General features: G+C 44.5%; 1 protein-coding gene across 2 annotated transcripts in view; it reads right to left on the reverse strand.

Annotated features, from left to right (window-relative positions):
* The window catches only part of abcb6a (ATP-binding cassette, sub-family B (MDR/TAP), member 6a), a 183,379-nt gene that overhangs the window by 157,193 nt on the left and 6,825 nt on the right, over positions 1–19,361 (reverse strand). For both annotated transcript variants that reach the window (XM_055631955.1, XM_055631956.1), the window contains exons 3-4: positions 10,976–11,113; positions 4,527–4,713 (exon numbers count right to left, since the gene is read on the reverse strand). In XM_055631955.1, coding sequence (XP_055487930.1) covers positions 4,527–4,713; positions 10,976–11,113 — 325 coding nt within the window. The remainder of the gene's footprint in view (positions 1–4,526; positions 4,714–10,975; positions 11,114–19,361) is intronic.

The following is a 19,361-nucleotide window of genomic DNA, read 5'->3' on the forward strand; positions in this document are numbered from 1 at the left end:
TTTCTCATCTCAGTCCTTAAGGATTTCCCCCTTATCCTTAAACTGTGACTCCTTGTTCTGGACTTCCCCAAAATCGGGACCAATCTTCCTGCATCTAGCCTGTCCAACCCCTTATGAATTTTGTAAGTTTTTATAAGACTACATGCAGCCCCATATCCCCTGACACCGCTATCTTTAAGAGCCCTATCTAGCTCTCTCTTGAAAGTATCCAGAGAACTGGCCTCCTCCGCCCTCTGAGGCAGAGAATTCCACAGACTCACAAATCTGTGTGAAAAAGTGTTTCCTCATCTCCATTCTAAATGAACTGAACTTTATTTATAGAGCACTTTAAAAACAACCACTGTTGCAACAAAGTGCTGTACATGACTAATCATAAACATAAAACAAAACATTAAAAGACAGTAAAAACAATAAAAAAAACAATAGAAACACTAAAACAGGAGCAAAGTCTCATGCAGGGTCGAAAGCCAAGGAATAGAAAAGGGTTTTAAGACTAGTTTTGAAGATGGACAGTGAAGGGGCCTGTCTAATGTGCAAAGGTAGAATGTTCCATAATGTCGGAGCAGCAACAGAGAAGGCTCTATCCCCTCTGAGTTTCCGCTTAGACCTCGGTACCTCCAGGAGCAGCTGATCAGCTGACCTGAGGCACCGGGCAGGAGCGTAGGGATGAAGCAGCTCAGAGAGGTAAGGCGGGGCGAGACCATTTAAAGATTTAAAAACAAATAAAAGAATCTTAAAATGAACTCTAAAGTACACAGGCAGCCAGTGGAGGGAGGCCAGAATAGGCGTTATGTGCTCCCTCTTACGTGTTCCAGTTAAAAGGCGAGCAGCAGCATTCTGAACCAACTGGAGACGTGCAAGGGAAGATTGGCTAACTCCAAAATAAAGTGGAGTTACCCCTTATTCTTAAATTGTGAAATTGGTTCTGGACTCCCCCAACTTCGGAAACATGTTTCCTGCCTCTAACGTGTCCAAACCTTTAATAATCTTATATGTTTCAATAAGATCTACTCTCATCCTTCTAAACTCCAGAGTGTACAAGCCCAGCCGCTCCATCTCTCAGCATATGACAGTCCTGCCATCCCGGGAATTAACTTTGTGAACCTACGCTGCACTCCCTCAATAGCAAGAATGTCCTTCCTCAAATTTGGAGACCAAAACTGCACACAATACTCCAGGTGCGGTCTCACTAGGGCCCATACCCCCCGACTCTTCTATCTGTAAGAGCCCTATCTAGCTCTCTATTGAAAGTATGGCCTACTCCTGCCGAATGGCCTACTCCTGCACCTATTGTCACATCATAAAGACACTTCCATACAGAAACAGCTAGGGTTTGACACATTTGAAACAGATAACATCTAAATACAAGCAACATAGGCAAATGAAAAGAAAGACAACAGCAATGGACAGGACAATCTCACACAATGCTAAAGTTGCTACTTTATAAAATGCTTCTCAACTGGGGAAAAGGGCAACAGAGATAAACTGTGTGTAGATTAATTGATAAGTGATGATAGGTAAATATCTCCAAAAAGTTTAATTGATTTCAAGCTCTTGCAGTGTGTGTTGCCAGCCAACCCAATTACATTTGAGTGGCTATGCATTTAAATTAGAAACAAAATGGACTCTGTAAATAACCTGCTAAGTTTAGTAAGAATAGTGTGCATTTCAATGAGTTCGCCTCTCCTTTATCTGAACTCCAGAGTTTACAGACCCAGTCTCTGTGGGATCTTTCGAGAAACAATGGAATTTTGGAAGATGACAATAATTACATCTCCACCATAACCTTCTTCATAGCTTGGGAGGCAGTTCATCAGATACTGGAGATTTAATCGGCTTTTAGTCCTATTAATTCTTCAAAATAACTTCCTCATTAATGTTAAGTTATTTTGGCTTCTTGTTTATTCTACCTAAAAATCACAGATAGATTTTGACTTTGCGATATTATGTAAAATGGGTGATAGCAAATCAGTTGTTCCAGTTTTCAGTTCTGTTAAAGTGGCAGCCTGTTTAATAACTAGTAAAAGCAGCAGCACCTCTGATAGCCCTCAGTACTGGGACTGTGCACATCTCCAGAATAGATCTTGAACCCATAATCTTCTGACAAAAACAGAGTTGCTCTCCTTCTTGTCACAGGTGACAAAGCAGCAAAGGTGACAGGTGACATGCGGAGCAAAACCACCAGATTCAAAAACAGCTTTTTCCCTCAGGCCATCAGACTACTCAACACACTTAAGTAAATTCCATGAACAGTACCCAAACAAAGACAACAAACTGTGAAAATAACTTTGGCTCAATGTCTCCAGTACGGAATTTGCACTTTTTCTATATTGCACCTTTCATTGTTGCACCCCGTTTAAAATACCTCAAAGGTTTTGCTACATTTTGGCATACTGTGAATATTTTAAATAATGTATGTCCATTGTCTATTTTTATTGATATGTTGTCTGTCTGTGTTTTTAATATTACAGGTGCACAACCTTTTATCCGAAAGCCTTGGGACCAGACACTTGTCGGATTTCGGACATTTTCGGATTTCCGAATGGAAGATTTTTAGCGTAGATTAGGTAGGTAGCGCGGGCGGCTTGAAAAGTCTGGAGCAGCTGCCTCCTCCCCGGAGACCGGGAGAAACATTGCATAAATGTTAGTCAGTTAGTTTGGAGGGATTTTATGTGGTGGTGGTGGAGTAGGGGTAAAGGGGGAAACTTTAATTCTTAGTCCCCTACCTGGTCGGCGACTCCCAACCTCGCGGAGCTGGGGGCTTCGTCCGGCCGCGGGCGGCGCCGGTTGGAGCTCCGACCCCGGCAACTCTACCCCTGGCTGCGCGGCTCCAAATCCAGCGACGCTCCGCGAACGTTGGGTCGGCGGCCACAGCGCTCCGGAGCTTGCCGCACGGCGACCCGGTAAGGCATTGCCTGCTCCCCGCTGGTATCCCAGCGCTGCGACGCCGCCGACTCCCGATATTCGCGGAGCTGGAGCGTCCGGCCGCGGGCCGCGCTGGATTTGGAACGCCTCGCAGCCAGGGGTAGAGTTGCCGGGGTCGGAGCTACAACCGGCGCCGCCCGCTGCCCCACCGGCCACAGTGCTGCGGAGCTTACTGCACAGCGACCCGGTAAGGCATTGACCGCTCCCCGCCTCTCCGACCAGGTAGGGGACTAAGAATTAAAGTTTACCCCTTCACCCCCCCTTCACATAAAAGCCCTCCAAACTAACTGACTAACATTTAAGCAATGATTTACAGATGTTTAAGCGTCTCCCGGTCTCCGGGGAGGAGGCAGCCGCTACAGTAGTACAGACCTGGGTTGACCGTGGGTCGTTTCGGGTCAAGTTTGGCGCCAAACGCGAGCTTTGGTGCGCAGACGACATCTGGAAAAAATGGCCGGTTTTCGGAGTTTTTCGGTTTCCGGAACACCGGATAAAAGGTTGTGCACCTGTACTTGCACATTTGGAGTATGGGGAAATGTAATTTCGATCCTATGTGTAACTACTGTTGCATAATTGAATTGACAATAAAGTTACTTTGACTTTGACAAGGTGGAAATTGTATGAACACATCACACTGCACCACAACTCAACTTCACATCCTTCCCCCCACCTCCAACATCTTCACCTCCAATTATACTTTATTAAAACCCTATTAACAATATTGCCCAGCTTCAAATCAAGGCAGGAATTACTGCAACGATTTCCCAGGGTTTCTTTTAAAATTGTACAGAGTCAATCATTACCTCCTAGTAATGCTACTGAATTACTTCCCATCACAGCAGCGCGGAGTAGAGTTGCTGCCTTACAGCGCCAGTGACCCGGGCTTGCTGACTATGGGCGCTGTCTGTACGGAGTTTGTACGTTCTCTCTGCGACTGTGTGGGATTTCTCCGGGTGCTCCAGCTTCCTCCCACACTCCAAAGACAGGCAGTTGTAGGTTAATTGGCTTTGGTAAAATTGTAAATTGTCCCTAGTGTGCAGGATAGTGCTAGTGTATGGGGTGATTGCTGGTTGGCGCAGATTCGGTGCACTGAAGGGCCTGTTTCCACACTGAATCTCTAAAGTCACCCAGTGAATAGTAAGAGTCGTGTTCCACTTACGCGAATTTTTCGGCGACTTGCCGGCGCCCGTCATAGTCGCAGCAGGTCTCCGAAAATCTCAACATGTTGAAATCCAGTGATGACCAGAACAAGGTACGACTCTTTGGGCGACTACTCACGACGATACAGGCATCATCCCGCAACAGGTCGCCAGGGTGTCGCCTGTATGGTCGTGAGTCGTCTCCTCAGTCACCCAAAGAGTCGTAGCGTCTTTCTGGTCGCCGCTGAATTTTCAACATGTTGAAAATTTTCGGCGACCAATGATGGGTGCCGGCAGTCGCCAAAAAAAAAAAAAAAAAAAAAAAAAAAAAAAAAAAAAAAATCGCCCGAGTGTGACAGGCCTTTAAGTGTTTCCATCTCCTCCCCTGTCACACTTCTGCCTTGAACGACCACCGAAGTCAGAATGTCGGTGGAGTTTGTGCATTGCAAAAATAAAACTTACCTATGTTTTTGTAGTAAATCGGCACGTAAACATTGATGACTCTTTCGACTGCAAGCAACAAAAGACATAACAGAACGATGATCTGCAGCAAGATGTTTCCTTTGGGCCACATGTACGGCACAAGCAATTGCACCTTCTTATAGAAATCCTTCCATGTAGATTGGTTAGCGTTCTGATTTAAGAGAGGCTGGAAGAAAAAGATCAAATGTTCAGATGTTTAAGACTGAAGAAGCAAAATTAAACCTTTAAGAAAGAACTGCAGATGCCGGAAAAATCGAAGGTAGTCAAAAATGCTGGAGAAACACAGTGGACGAGGCAGCGTCTATGGAGCGAATTAATAGATGACGTTTTGGGTCGATATCCTTGAAGGGCCTAGACCTGAAACGTCACCTATTCCCTTCGCTCCATAGATGCTGCCTCACCCGCTGAGTTTCTCCAGCATTTTTGTCAACCAAAATTAAACAACAGGCTTACTCTATTGTTTAATGGGATTTGAGTACGAACCAATAAGTGACTTGTTGGTGATTATCCAATGAATGGTTCCCTTCCCCAGTTTAGAACTGAGACTTAATTGGCAATGAAACATATTGATGAAGTAATTAAAGTGAAATTATTTTCTTTACTGACCAAGTGTTAGAATCAGGAATGCAATGCCATGGGAATCCTGGAGGCAGAATGGTATCCTTGCATTCAAATAGACAATAGGTGCAGGAGTAGGCCATTTGGCCCTTCGAGCCAGCACCGCCATTCAATGTGACCATGGCTGATCATCCCCAATCAGTACCCCATTCCTGCCTTCTCCCAATATCCCCTGACTCCTCTATCTTTAAGAGCCCTATCTAGCTCTCTAGAAAGTATCCAGAGAACCGGCCTCCACTGCCCTCCGAGGCAGAGAATTCCACAGACTCACCACTCTCTGTGAGAAAAGGCGTTTCCTCGTCTCCGTTCTAAATGGCTTACTCCTTATTCTTAAACTGTGGCCCCTGATACTGGACTCCCCCAACATTGGGAACATGTTTCCTGTCTCTAGCGTGTCCAAGCATTTAACAAATCCATGGTTAAGTAGAGAGGGTAAAGGATTGGACCAATGGATTGCTCTGAGAGGATGTATTAACTCGATGTGCAGCAAAACCTTGCTCTACTGCAATAAACAGAGTGCTGAAGTAAAGTAGCGGGTCAGTTAGCGTCTGTGGAGGGAATGGACAGACGACATGGGAGAGTCTAGAACTAGAGGTCACAGCCTCAGAATTAAAGGACGTTCTTTTAGTAAGAAGATGAGGAGAAATTTCTTTAGTCAGTGGGTGGTGAATCTGTGGAATTCTGCCACAGATGGCTGAAGAGGCCAAGTCAATAGATATATTTTAGCAGAGATAGACATATTCTTGATTAGTACGGGTGTCGGGGGTTATGGCTAGAAGGCAGGAGAATGGGGTTTGGAGGGAGAGATAGATCAGTCGTGATTGAATGTCAGAGTAGACTCGATGGGCCGAATTGCCTAATTCTACTCCTATTCATTATGACTTTATGACGTCGGGTTGGGTCCCTTCTTCAGGCTCACGATTCCACCACCTGTTGCTTCTTGCATCCCCAGCCTCACTGTAATCTTTCTTTTATCAACGCAAATTCCTGAGTTTAACTGGATACATGCTATGGCTGTTTCCCCTAGCTAGTCGATCTAAAATCAGGGGTCACAAACTAAATAAGAGGGTGGGCATTTAAGAATGAGATGAAAAACTTTTTTCCACACAGGGCAGAGTCATAGTGAAAAAGCATGGAAACAGGCCATTCAGCCCAACTGGTTTGTGGCAACTAAGATGTCCCATCTACGCTAGTTCCTCATGACCATGTTGGTCCTTATCCCTCTATGCCTTTCCTATCCATGCATCTGTCCAAATGTATTTTAAATGTTTGTTATTGTACCTGCCTCATTGACCTGCTCTGGCAGCTCATTCTCTGGCAGAGGGTTACAAATAGACAATAGACAATAAGTGCAGGAATAGGCCATTCGGCCCTTCGAGCCAGCACCGCCCTTCAATGTGATAATGACTGATCATCCCCAATCAGTACCCCGTTCCTGCCTTCTCCCCATATCCCCTGACTCCGCTATCTTTAAGAGCTCCATCTAACTCTCTCTTGAAAGCATCCAGAGAACCGGCCTCCACTGCCTTCTGAGGCAAAGAATTCCACACTCACAACTCTCTGTGTGAAAAAGTTTTTTCTCATCTCCGTTCTAAATGGCTTACTCCTTATTCATAAACTGTGGCCCCTGGTTCTGGACTCCCCCAACATCGGGAACATGTTTCCTGCCTCGAGCATGTCCAAACCCTTAACAATCTTATATGTTTCAATAAGAACCCTCTCATCCTAAATTCCAGAGTATACAAGCCCAGCCGCTCAATTCTATCAACATATGACAGTCCCAACATATGACACCTGGTGAACCTACGCTGTACTCCCTCAATAGCAAGAATGTCCTTCCTCAAATTTGGAGACCAAAACTGCAGACAATACTCCAAGTGTGGTCTCATTACAACTGCAGGTGGACCTCTTTGCTCCGATACTCAACTCCTCTTGTTATGAAGGCCAACATGCCATTCGCTTTCTTCACTGCCTGCTGTACCTGCATGCTTACTTTCAGTGACTGATGAACAAGGACCCCCCAGATCCCGTTGTACTTCACCTTTTCCCAACTTGACACCATTTAGATAATAAATATTTGTGGATAATCAAAGTGGCTAATCCTTCAATCTACATCCTAATCCTAACCCAATCTACATCTAAACCATAGATAGACACAAAATATTGGAGTAACTCAGCGGGTCAGGCAGCATCTCTGGAGAAAAGGAATAGGTGGGTCGAAACCCCTCAGCCTGACCCTTTTCAACCCAAAATGTCACCAAAATGTCACCTATTCTTTTTCTCAGAGATGCTGCCTGACCCGCTGTGTTACTCCAGCATTCTGTGTCTATCTCCGGTGTAAACCAGCATCTGCAGTTTCTTCCTATACATCTAAACCATGGAGACCTGTCTTTTGCATACTGACAAGGGATAGAAAGATCAAAAGAAGGCACCTGTCTGTCAGAATGATGATCAAGAATCAACAAGCTTAGTTCATTGAATTCCCAAATTTCACTGGATTTTCACAGTATCTAGTTCTTCAGAACTTTAAAGTTGGTAACACAGACAAACTACTTTATTAAAGCAACCGCATGAGTGAGCCTGCTGTAATATACACTAAATAATAATCTCAAATTAATTTTCCTTAATCAGTGAAATAGATGGGTTTTTACAACAATCCAGTCACTTCATTGTGAATTTATGTCTTTACTTGAATTTAAATGTTCCAACTGTCATGATAGGATTCAAACTGTCGGCTTCAGATCATCAGTACAGTTCCTCTGGATAACAATCCTCATACCAACCACAAGATTTAATATTTACCTTCATATGTTTGAGAAGAGCGCAGTCTCAGGAGCAGGGAAACAAGCTCAAGATCAGTGAAGGGAAAATGCAGGAGTGTGACTAATTTACAGCTGGGGCACTGAACTTTCCCCTAATGAGACAAAGCATTCGACCAATTGGGTGAACAAATGATCTACGCAATCTTTCCCAGTCCATCACCCTTGAATCCTCCTAATCTAAACTTGCTCTCTGGGCTTGAAGAAACGCACCATGATCTTTCCCTCCTCCGGTAGTCTTACGACGCCACGCTGGGGGAATTTCTCTCAGTGAAGAAATGTTGCTCACTGCAGCCGAACAAATTAATGTTTCCAGAGGCGCCTGACTGTGGAAAAGCACAATGCCAGCTACCAGTAGATTTGCACACTCAGCTCCAAAAAATGCTTTGTGGGTTTGGACAGCTCTGGATTAACTAGCTTGCAAATTTACCAATTTGCATCCACAACCCTCGCCATTAAAATGAACAGGAACCCTGAGAGTACATGAGAGCAAAGTGATCGACTCATTTGGTCCAGGACACGAGGCCATAGCCTCAGAATAAAAGGATGTACCTATAGAAAGGGGATGAGGAGGAATTTCTTTAATCAGAGGGTGGTGAATCGGTGGAATTTATTGCCACAGACAGCTGCGGGGGCAGTCAAAGGATATTGTTAAGGTGGAGATTGATTAGTACAGGTGTCAGGAGTTATGAGGAGAAGGCGGGAGAATGTGGTTGAGAGGGAAAGATAGACCAGCCATGATTGAATGGCGGAGTAGACTTGATGGGCCAAATGGTCTAATTCTGCTCCTAGAACTTATGAACATAGACTACAGCACAGGAAGAGACCCTTTGACTCACAATGTCACATAGAACATTATGCCAGGTTAAAATAAACTCCTTTGCCTTCGCATGTTCGAACACTGTACCTCTGTACATGTGACAATAAACTAAACTGATACATTCCCAGCATATCCATGTACCTATCCAAAAGCCTCTTAGACATCACTTCCATATTTGATTCAATTACCACCACCACTGCAGCGCGTTCCAGGCACCCACCACCCTCTGTGTAAAAGATTTGTCTGGCACTTTTTTTTTCCTCTTGCCTCCTTATGTTTTTTTGCGTATGTGGGGGAATTTTCCTTTTCACTAAAACATTTTATATGAGATCTATCTCTATAAATCTCGTTAACTTTGTCAGTGCCGTAGGTGGCTGCTATTTGTATACATTGGGTATGCAAGCAAAGAATCTCACTGTGCCGTGTCACATGTGACAAAGTATTCCATTCCAGTCCTTCATCAGAACCCAGCTGGGTACTTTGATCATGTATGATAGACACAAAATGCTGGAGTAACTCAGCAGGACAGGCAGCATCTCTGGAATGGAAGGAATGGATGACGTTTTGTGACCTGAAATATCACCCATTCCTTCTTTCCAGAGATGCTGCCTGTTCTGCTGAGTTACTCCAGCATTTTGGATCTATCTTTGGTGCAAACCAGCATCTGCAGTTCCTTCCTACACATTTTGTCTGCTTTGATCATGTCACCGTTTATCTTTCATTTTCTTCCAACTCTCTTCATGAAACGACTTTAGGCAGCTTGCTTTGCTCGGCTGAGAAACATATTTTCCTGCACTTAAATACAAACTACAAGGCAAAAGGGAGGCTAAACCAAAAAGCAAATAGCCTAAAATGCAACAGTAATGGGAGAGGCTGACCAGCAGAGGTCCCTCGTTCCTCCACAATCTGCACTCAGCGCTGACAAGAAACACTTTCCAATCTGACATTCCCAAACTGTTTCATTTAAAGTTTGAATTGTATTTAATTTGAAGAGGGCTCAATAATATAGTCCCATCTCATTCTACCAACAATTACTTAAAAACATCGACCCAAGATATTTAATTAAACCATTCTAACTATTTGTATCACTTGTGCCTCAGTAAGTAAAGCTCTGAATGTTGCAATTTTCAGCCTTATTCCAGGGAGTGAACATAATTTAGGTTGACGATCCCATAACTGCTTTGAGGGTGACCATCTTTCAATGAAATAGAAACATACATAGATAGAAACATACATAGAAAATAGGTGCAGGAGGAGGCCATTCGGCCCTTCGAGCCTGCACCGCCATTCATTGTGATCATGGCTGATCGTCCCCTATCAATAACCCGTGCCTGCCTTCTCCCCATATCCCTTGATTCCATTAGCCCCTAGAGCTCTATCTAACTCTCTCTTAAATCCATCCCGTGACTTGGCCTCCACTGCCCTCTGTGGCAGGGAATTCCACAAAATGTTGGGTGGCACAGCGACCAGAGATGCAGAAATCTAAACACAGTGCCACGGTTTGCAAGTCTCTCTCCACTTTCACCATAGTTCCATATTTATCCAATTCACTTTGAAGGCTGCATACAATATCACCTACCTTTGTGTTACTGATAAATCAGGGCAGGTGGCTTTCTAACCCATCTTCTAAAAGATTATGCAAGCTGAATGGTGCAAACCCCAACACAATGTCATCACTAGTCACACCCTGCCACTTAGAATATCTAAAAACTGTTTATAGACACCTATAAAATATTAAGAAAGAAAGAATACCTAATTGGAACCCAACTCCATTTTCTGCATCCAACTCAAATAACTAGATACCCTGTACTCAATCTTAAGAAATAAATTAATTATCCTAGTATTATTAATCTTTTTTTTTCAAGTGCAGTCACTATATAGTTACACTATTATAATATTCAGATACGTGACATCTCACAGCACACTACAGTTAAAAGTTATTTGACAGGGATAGTTATATAAGCAGTTTCTAAACTCCCACAGTATTTCAGACCAGATATTAAAACAAGTCTCCCTTTCTTTCCAGATAAAAAGCAGATAAAATCCCATTGGTTACCTAATTTTTATTCTTCAGCTAATATCTTGTATTAATGCATGCAAATTCACTGCTTTGTTCCAAGATTTTGAATAATGCTAAATAAATCCAAGCCCTCTTTTAATTGTTCACATACCTCATTGCATTCAACATCTCGTTCATCCTCATTAATGATCACCATGTAGGGTCTTCGAGGCAAACCTGGTGCTTTCAATCCCAGGGCAAACAACAGAAACGTACAGAAATATCGTACCATCCACAGACCAAAGTGTACCTGCAAAGCAGAAATACTGTCAGGCACTAATCCACATACAATTACATGAATGGTCAATAGTCATTTGAAAAGATAGTGCAGTAACATTTGTGCAGGAAGGAACTGCAGATGTTTGCTTAAACCAACGATAGGCACAAAAAGCTGGAGTAACTCAGCGGGACAGGCAGCATCTCTGGAGAGAAGGAATGGGTGACGTTTTGGGTCAGTGCGTGCGGTAACATTTGTTTAGCTCTCACAATCTGCCTGCACATATCTGAAGAAGCGTCTCGACCCGAAACGTCATCCATTCCTTCTCTCCAGAAATGCTGCCCGTCCCACTGAGTTACTCCAGCATTTTGTGTCTACTTTGCACATATACTTCGTCTTCTATATTTACTATAATACACCATGTCATTCACCCTATCAATCAAAAACAAGCACAAGAAACAAATAATATTAGCTAATGCTGCTATCAAATGGAGAATATGATACGAGCTTTTACATACAGCTCACAATTGGCAGAGCAGTTTGAGAACACAGGTATTATCCACAGGGGCATAGAGTTTAAAAGCATGGAAGCCATGATGGATTTTTAGAAAAGATCGGTTATTTTCTCCTGAGGCGTTTAATATTATGAAAGATTTTGATCAAATGGATGAAGAGAAAATATTTACACTCATGAGAAAGGGCATACTGAGAACACAGCAATACAAGATAGACAAAAATGCTGGAGAAACTCAGCGGGCGAGGCAGCATCTACGGAGCAGGCTCCATGGAAGAAGGGTCTTGACCCGAAACGTTGCCTATTTCCTTCGCTCCATAGATGCTGCCTCACCCGCTGAGTTTCTCCAGCATTTTTGTCTACCTTCAATTTTCCTGCATCTGCAGTTGTTTCTTAAACAACTTAGCAATACAAGATGGTCATTGAGAAACAAAATGAGGAATGCAGAAATTTATGTGCCTTAAGACTGATGGTTAAACAATAAAACTGTGACAGCTGTGAATGCCTGACTATGAGCGCAGACGAATATTGAACAAACATAGACAGTACAGCAGAAGGACAGGCCCTTCGCCCCACAATGTCTGTGCTGAACATGATGCCAATATCATCTCTTATCTATCTGCGCATAATCCATATCCCTCCATTCCCTGCATTCCGTGAACACTAGCATTGGGAGAGGTACTACCCTGTGTGGGTCATGGCAATGTGCTAGGAGTGGGGCCTTCCAGTGGAAGACTTACCCTGGACCATGCTGAGATTAATATTGCAGTCCAGGGTGCAGCACAGCAGTAATCTCAAGATAATGGACCTGTTTTATTAATCATCATCATCGGCGGTCACTCGAAACGAGTACGACTGTCCTCTTCTCTCCATAGGGTTGTCTACTTGTGGGTCTGTTGAGGCCGATCCACACACCTCGGTGCAACGTGGGCAGTGGAGACTGGCAGTGATTGGTAGTCGTCGAGCCCCCTTCTCTCTCTCTCCTTACAGTGCTGTCGCTTTGTCTCTGCGACACGGCGTAGTTCCGTCTCGTGACGTGCAGCTCCTTCCTGCACGGATTTCCTCCAGGAGCATCTGTCCAGTGCAATGTGCTCTCAGTTGCTTGATGTGATGTGGAATTTCTTCAGACTGTTCTTGATGTTGTCCTTGATGTTGTTCACACCTTAATGTTACACCATACCTCACTCCATGGAAGCTGCCAAACCTGCTAAGTAACCTTAACTCATTTTCTCCCTCTTTGTGAAATGCTCGCTAACCTACGGCATATTTCCAATACAGGACTTTGGTTTCATTACATAGAAACATAGAAATTAGGTGCAGGAGTAGGCAATTCGTCCCTTCGAGCCTGCACCGCCATTCAATATGATCATGGCTGATCATTCAACTCAGTATCCCGTACCTGCCTTCTCTCCATACCATCTGATCCCCTTAGCCACAAGGGCCACATCTAACTCCCTCTTAAATATAGCATTACAAACTATTTTATTTCCTTCCCGTTGGATTGCAAACTTATCGTGGTCGGGGAGCTTGTGTGTCTCAGTGACCCCTAGAGCTATGCCAGCGGGAGATTTGTCTCCTGTTAGGGTCTCCCATGCTGGACAGGTCGAAGGGTAGAGGTGAGACGAAGAGCGATCTACTGGTCCTCCAGATTGGGGGTTGAGCACAGGGCTAACAACCCTGTCCCGTAAAACAAATATTTAACGGAAACAGCAACTGGAGGAATCAACACTACTGGGCGTCATGGACATCCAGGGCTGTAGTGTCCAGAAGCTAGTCCAGAACAGACAGTAGTGGAGGACCTTCGTTGCTGCCCTACATGCCAGGAGGCTGAATAGGCAGTAAGGAAGTGAGTATTTTATTTCAGATACCTTGTCTTTTCTTTTAGGAATAACGACCTCACTCTTCTCTTCATCAGTTCACTACTACAGTTCACTTATTTTCTCCAGATTTTAATCTCTCCCCAGTCTAATCATATACTTTTGCCTCGCATCATCAGGGAAACCCTGGCCCTTCTTCTATATTTCAAAAAGGAATCAATGTGAACAAGTTGTATGAACTTTATGCACTTATGAAAATATGAACTTGAGATAGAGATCAAGCTACTTTCTACAACTACTCCTATAAAACGGATGTCCATGCCTGGTTCCAGAGACTTGCAAAGAGGAACACTTGTATACCAAAGAAAAGGCAGGTTATCCTAGAGTATTTCTAGAGGAAAAGCTCAAGACATTGCAAAAAAAAAATTGCTCACAGAAATCTCATGAAAAGGCAACTTGCAGTAGTATATCTTTATTGTCATTTTCCTGAGTACTCACATACCCAGAGGAAACAAAAAAATGTTGCTCAACCAGTGTCCATTCAGTGTGCAGTAAAAAATAAATAGAAATAAAAATACATATATCATGAACAAATTAAACACTCTACTCTCTACTAAACATCAACAGGCGTTCCGATCGGCAGCGGCACGACAGTGGCTCTGCTGCAGTGTGTCCAGGTTGGTGGTTGGTGCGCGATACTTTGGCAGGGGGCAAAGTCCGTTTATCAGTCTTATAGCCTGCGGGAAGAAGCTGAGGAGCATCCTGCTGGTTTTGCAGCTAATGCTCCTGTACCTCTTCCCAGATGGCAGGATGGAGAATATGTGATGCGATGGGTGGTAGGGGTCTTTGATGATGGAGATGGCTCTGCTGATACATCTATTCCTGTATATGTCCAGCAGGAAAAGGAGTGGAACACCAATAATCCTGCTGGCGGTCTTCACAATCCTGTCTAGTTGGTGCCGTTCGTACACCTTGCAGCTCCCGAACCAGGAAGTGATGCCGTAGGTTAATGTGCTCTCGATTGTCCCCATATAAAAAGTCAGTAGGTGTGTAGTGGGGAGACCTGCTTTACGTAGCCTTCGGAGAGGGTGTAGTCGCTGCTGGGCTCCCTTGACTAGTGCTGTGGTGTTGGTCGTGGATGTCAGGTCATCTAACAGGTGGAGTCCTAGGAACTCCATGCTGCTGACCCTTTCCACATCAGCTCCATCGATGTGCAGAGGTGTATGGTGTTGTTTTCCCGCCCTCCTGAAGTCAACCACCATCTCCTTAGTTTTTCCCACGTTGAGAATGAGGTTGTGGGATTTGCACCATCCTGTGAGCAGCTCCACCTCCATCCTGTACGCCGACTCATCATTGTCACTGATGAGACCCACCACTGTTGTGTCATCAGCGAACTTAATAGTACTGGACAGCAGCCACGTGAAGAAGGTACGAGACATTGTCTGGCACGCCCTTGCCTACATTATATTCAGTATGCAGCTATTTAGATCTTATATAAAATTACCTGTTTGGAAATGTTCATTCTCAAAAGAAATTGCTATCGAGTTGCTATCAAATGGAACCGAATACAATAAAACACTAATAATCCACTATCTGCAGACGTTTGGATATTGAGGAATCAATGAATATACAGCTAGAATATAATACTAGCTGCATACAGTATTCTCCGTGGATTGTCACATTGTCACCATGCCACTGGATCCCGACCCAGATCTGTCAAGGACCGTGGGGTGGCTGTCTGTGCACCAGTCTCCCCACGTGAAACAAAGTCACGCACATGTGTCCTCCATATAGGGAATAGCACCCTGGAGACACCCATGGTCAGCCGTGACCAAAGTAAGTAAGTTTATTGGCCAAGTATTCACATACAAGGAATTTGCCTTGGTGCTCCGCCCACAAGTAACAACATGACATACAGTGACAGTTACGAATGACCCAGAAAACATTAAACATTAATAATAATAAGGCATTAATGATAAAACACCATTGATCAAGCATGTGAACAACAAAAAGATACAATACTAACCAAAAGATCATACTTCATTTAAGTGGCAAAACCAGATTATGCTTATTTCTATTTTTGTTTCTTCAGTTCAGTTAGATCAGCCTTCCCGGGGGTGAACCCACAGAAAGCAACTGGCCCGGACAGGCTCCCATGGCCAGCCACATCAAAGCAATGGCCAAGAAAGCACACCAATGCCTCTACTTCCTTAGAGGGCTGAGAATGTTCGGCATTTCCTCACCAAAGTCTACAGGTGGGCTTTCTACAGAAAGCATTTTATCGGGATGCATCACAGCGTGGTTTGGGAACACATCCAAGATCGCAAGAACTTGCAGACCTGTGGACGTAGCCCAGACCGTCACACAACCCAACGTCCCTTCCATCGACTCCATCTACACTTCACGCTGCTTTGGCAAGGCCACCAGCATAATCAAGGACTAGTCTCACCCCGGTCACTCCCTCTTTCCATCAGGCAAGAGGGACAGAAGTTTGAAAATGTATTCCTCCAGATTCAGGGACAGTTTCTTCCAAGCTATTAACAGGCAATTGAATAGTCCTCTCGCCAACTAGAGAGCGGTCTCAACCTCCCACCTACATCATTGGAGACTTGCAAATTATCGTTAATCGGGCTTTACTGGACTCTATCTTGCACTAAATGATATACCCTTTATCCTATATCTGTACACTGTGGACGGCTTGATTGTAATACATACTCTTTTCACAGACTGGATAGCACGAAACAAAAAGCTTTTAACTGTACCTTGTTGCATGTGACAATAATACATTAATAAACTAAACTGTTCTTATTCTCTTTGTCCAAGCTTTTCACTCCTCTGCACTTTCAATACCTCCTTTACAAGTACATATTCAATTTCCTAAACAGATTCATGCAAGTAACATTAATTTTAAAACATGTAAACGCTATGAGTTTCAACTGTGACTCAGCAATTCTAGTTGAATGTCAGTATAAAATATTTACATCACAGATGCTGGGATGTTTACAATCATGCTGAATCATTGTATGTGCCCTAAAAAGTTTGTTAACTAAACAAAAGTGCATCATCAGATGGTTTCACAAATTGCACAATTGTACATTGCTCAGGAAGGGTTTTGGACACAACACGGGTCAAAAACTAAAATTTGTCATACTGTTTGCATATAGCCTTGTTCTGTTCTCTTATGAAAGTCCTTCATTCCAAACTCAGGCCAATCTGATCAACAACACATACCTCCAGGTTCATAAAGATAAAACAATCCTTCACCTAATTTGAGGAAGGACATTCTTGCTATTGAGGGAGTGCAGCATAGATTCACAAGGTTAATACCCGGGATGGCGGGACTGTCATATGCTAAGAGAATGGAGCGGCTGTGCTTGTGATACTCTGGAGTTTAGAAGGATGAGAGGGAATGTTATTGAAACATATAAGATTATTAAGGGTTTGGACACGCTAGAGGCAGGAAACATGTTGCCGATGTTGGGGGAGTCCAGAACCAGGGGCCACAGTTTAAGAATAAGGGGTAAGCCATTTAGAACGGAGATGAGGAAACACTTTTTCATACAGAAAGTTGTGAGTCTGTGAAATTATCTTTCTCAGAGGGGGTTCTTAAAGATAGCGGAGTCATGGGATATGGGGAGAAGGCAGGAACGGGGTACTGATTGTAGATGATCAGTCTTGATCACATTGAATGGCGGTGCTGGCTCGAGGGGCCGAATGGCCTACTCCTGCACCTATTGTCTATTGTATATTGTTTATTCTTGAAGATAAAAGAATCCTTCACAGTAATGACACTAAAAAGTTTTGTGACCGATTGAATGATTTTGCAAAAGGTAGACAAATTATTTTTCAAATCAGCATCTTCAAATCCTTCAATGTGTGTAATGACATGCTGCACATGTTTTACAGCACTGTGGTTGCAAGTGTTATTTTCTACGCTGTTGTCTGCTGGGGCAACAGCATTAGTGCAAAAAACAACAAGAAGCTGGTCAAACTGGTTAAACGAGCTAGCTCAGTGCTGGAGGGGACAGTAGACTCTGGGATGGATGTGCTTGAGAGGCGTATGAGGCACAAGGTGCAGGTAGACTCACGATACACAGTGTATCGTGAGTCTTGCGTGGGAACTTTTTAACTCAGCGGGCAGGGAGCAGCAGATTTTCGCTCCCTTCAGTTTCACCCCACCTACACCCCTCTGCTTCCCGGCCATGTGTGTGACCCCTTCCCTCCCCTCTTCAGCTCCCCGCCCATTGCACCGGCGCGGGGGCTTTGCACTGTCTTCACGTCGGCAATGCCAGTCACCGGAGACGTCAGGACCAACGGGACACCGACCCCCAGGCCCACTGCAAGCACGGAGATCCCAGAGACCCACAGCCAGCAGCAGCCCAGCCCCGTTCCAACTCCAGAGGAAAACTGCAAACTAGCGGGAGACATCGGGACCACCAGAAGCCGCTCCCCGATAGGCCGCTACGGCGACAAGTGGCAGTTCGCCCACAGCCCGAGCTGTGCCCCCTCATCGGGACACCGACCCCCAGGCCCACTGCAAGCACGGAGATCCCAGATCAGCAACTCCAGCCCAGCCCCGCTCCAACTCCAGAGGGGCAGAAAGCTGATGGTGCGCAAGGTGCGTCTTGTTCTTGGGGTCGCGCAGCTCGGGCTGTGGGCGAAATGCTACTTGTCGCCGTAGCGGCCCATCGGGGAGCGGATTCCTCTGGAGTTGGAGGGGGAGGGGGGTATTGGGCTGTTTGATCGCCCCCTGCTATCCCAGGGACAGGGAGACAGGACGTTCACCGAGGGCGGCCCGCAGAGGTGACAGCGGAACCTCCGGTCAGTCCGCGACGAAAGGGGAACTAAATCCCCATTCATAAAAGAGAAGGTGAGGGTACATTGCGCGGGAGTAGGAATCCCAAGACAAAGTTGAGTGAGCGTTCACCGAGGGTGGCCCGCAGAGGTGACAGCGGAACCTCCGGTCGGTCCTGGAAGAAAGGGGAACTAAATCCCCTTCATAAAAGAGAAGTGGAAGGTATATTGCGCGGGAGGGTATATCGCCTACCTGGAAGAAACCAGACATTTTTTCCAGGATGTCGTCTGCACACCAAAGCTCACGTTTGGCCACTCTGCTGCACACGGATATAAGAGTGTGAAAATGTCGCCTTAGGCCGCCTAAGGGCATGTAGCCCCGCTAGGGTGACATGAGTGCGAGAGGTGATTCAATGCTGCGGGCACATTTACAAATTCAGGAATTCATTCAACACACTGCATTTCATACAGACATTTATTCTGCAAGAGAAAACTACATTGAAGACTCAAACTCGCGACCGAGGAACTGCCGGGATCAAGGCGCAAACTCGCGACCTTGCGGATATGAGCCGGGCACTCTACTACCGAGCCAGCCATTAAAATCTACGCTAAAAAATTTCCATTCCGAAGACCGACAAATTCTGAATTACGAAATGTGTCTGGTCCCAAGGCTGTCGGATAAAAGGTTGTGCACCTGTATATGGTTATATGTTATATGGTTATTGTGGACATTCTTGAGCTGTGAGGTTTGTGCTGAGTTTAATTTATGGTTCCGGGCTGAGAGATAATAGGCCCTGTAGTTAGCCTTGGCTATGTTGAATTAGGATGTATGTGAAGGGGAGTCATTGCTTGGAGAAGAAGATAATTTGTAATATTTGTAAAAGGCCTTGTAGAGAGATTGGAAATACAGCTCCCAGAGATAGCAGGAGAAGGGGAGGCTGTAAATTAAGCTGTATGAAGTATGTAAGTTAAGTGAATGAAGCTGTATCCTGGAACCAAACACTAATTAAGTAAGTTGACAGATTTACAACCCATGTATGCTTGGTTGGGATGGGTATGGGTTTTGAACTTAGAAACTGTAATTCAACAAACTTATATAATTAATGTTTTAAAGACATAGGTAAAAGTATTTCAAACTATGAAATTGTAGTAAAAC

The sequence above is a fragment of the Leucoraja erinacea genome, unplaced genomic scaffold (assembly GCF_028641065.1).
Source record: "Leucoraja erinacea ecotype New England unplaced genomic scaffold, Leri_hhj_1 Leri_97S, whole genome shotgun sequence".
Taxonomy (NCBI): Eukaryota; Metazoa; Chordata; class Chondrichthyes; order Rajiformes; family Rajidae; genus Leucoraja; species Leucoraja erinaceus.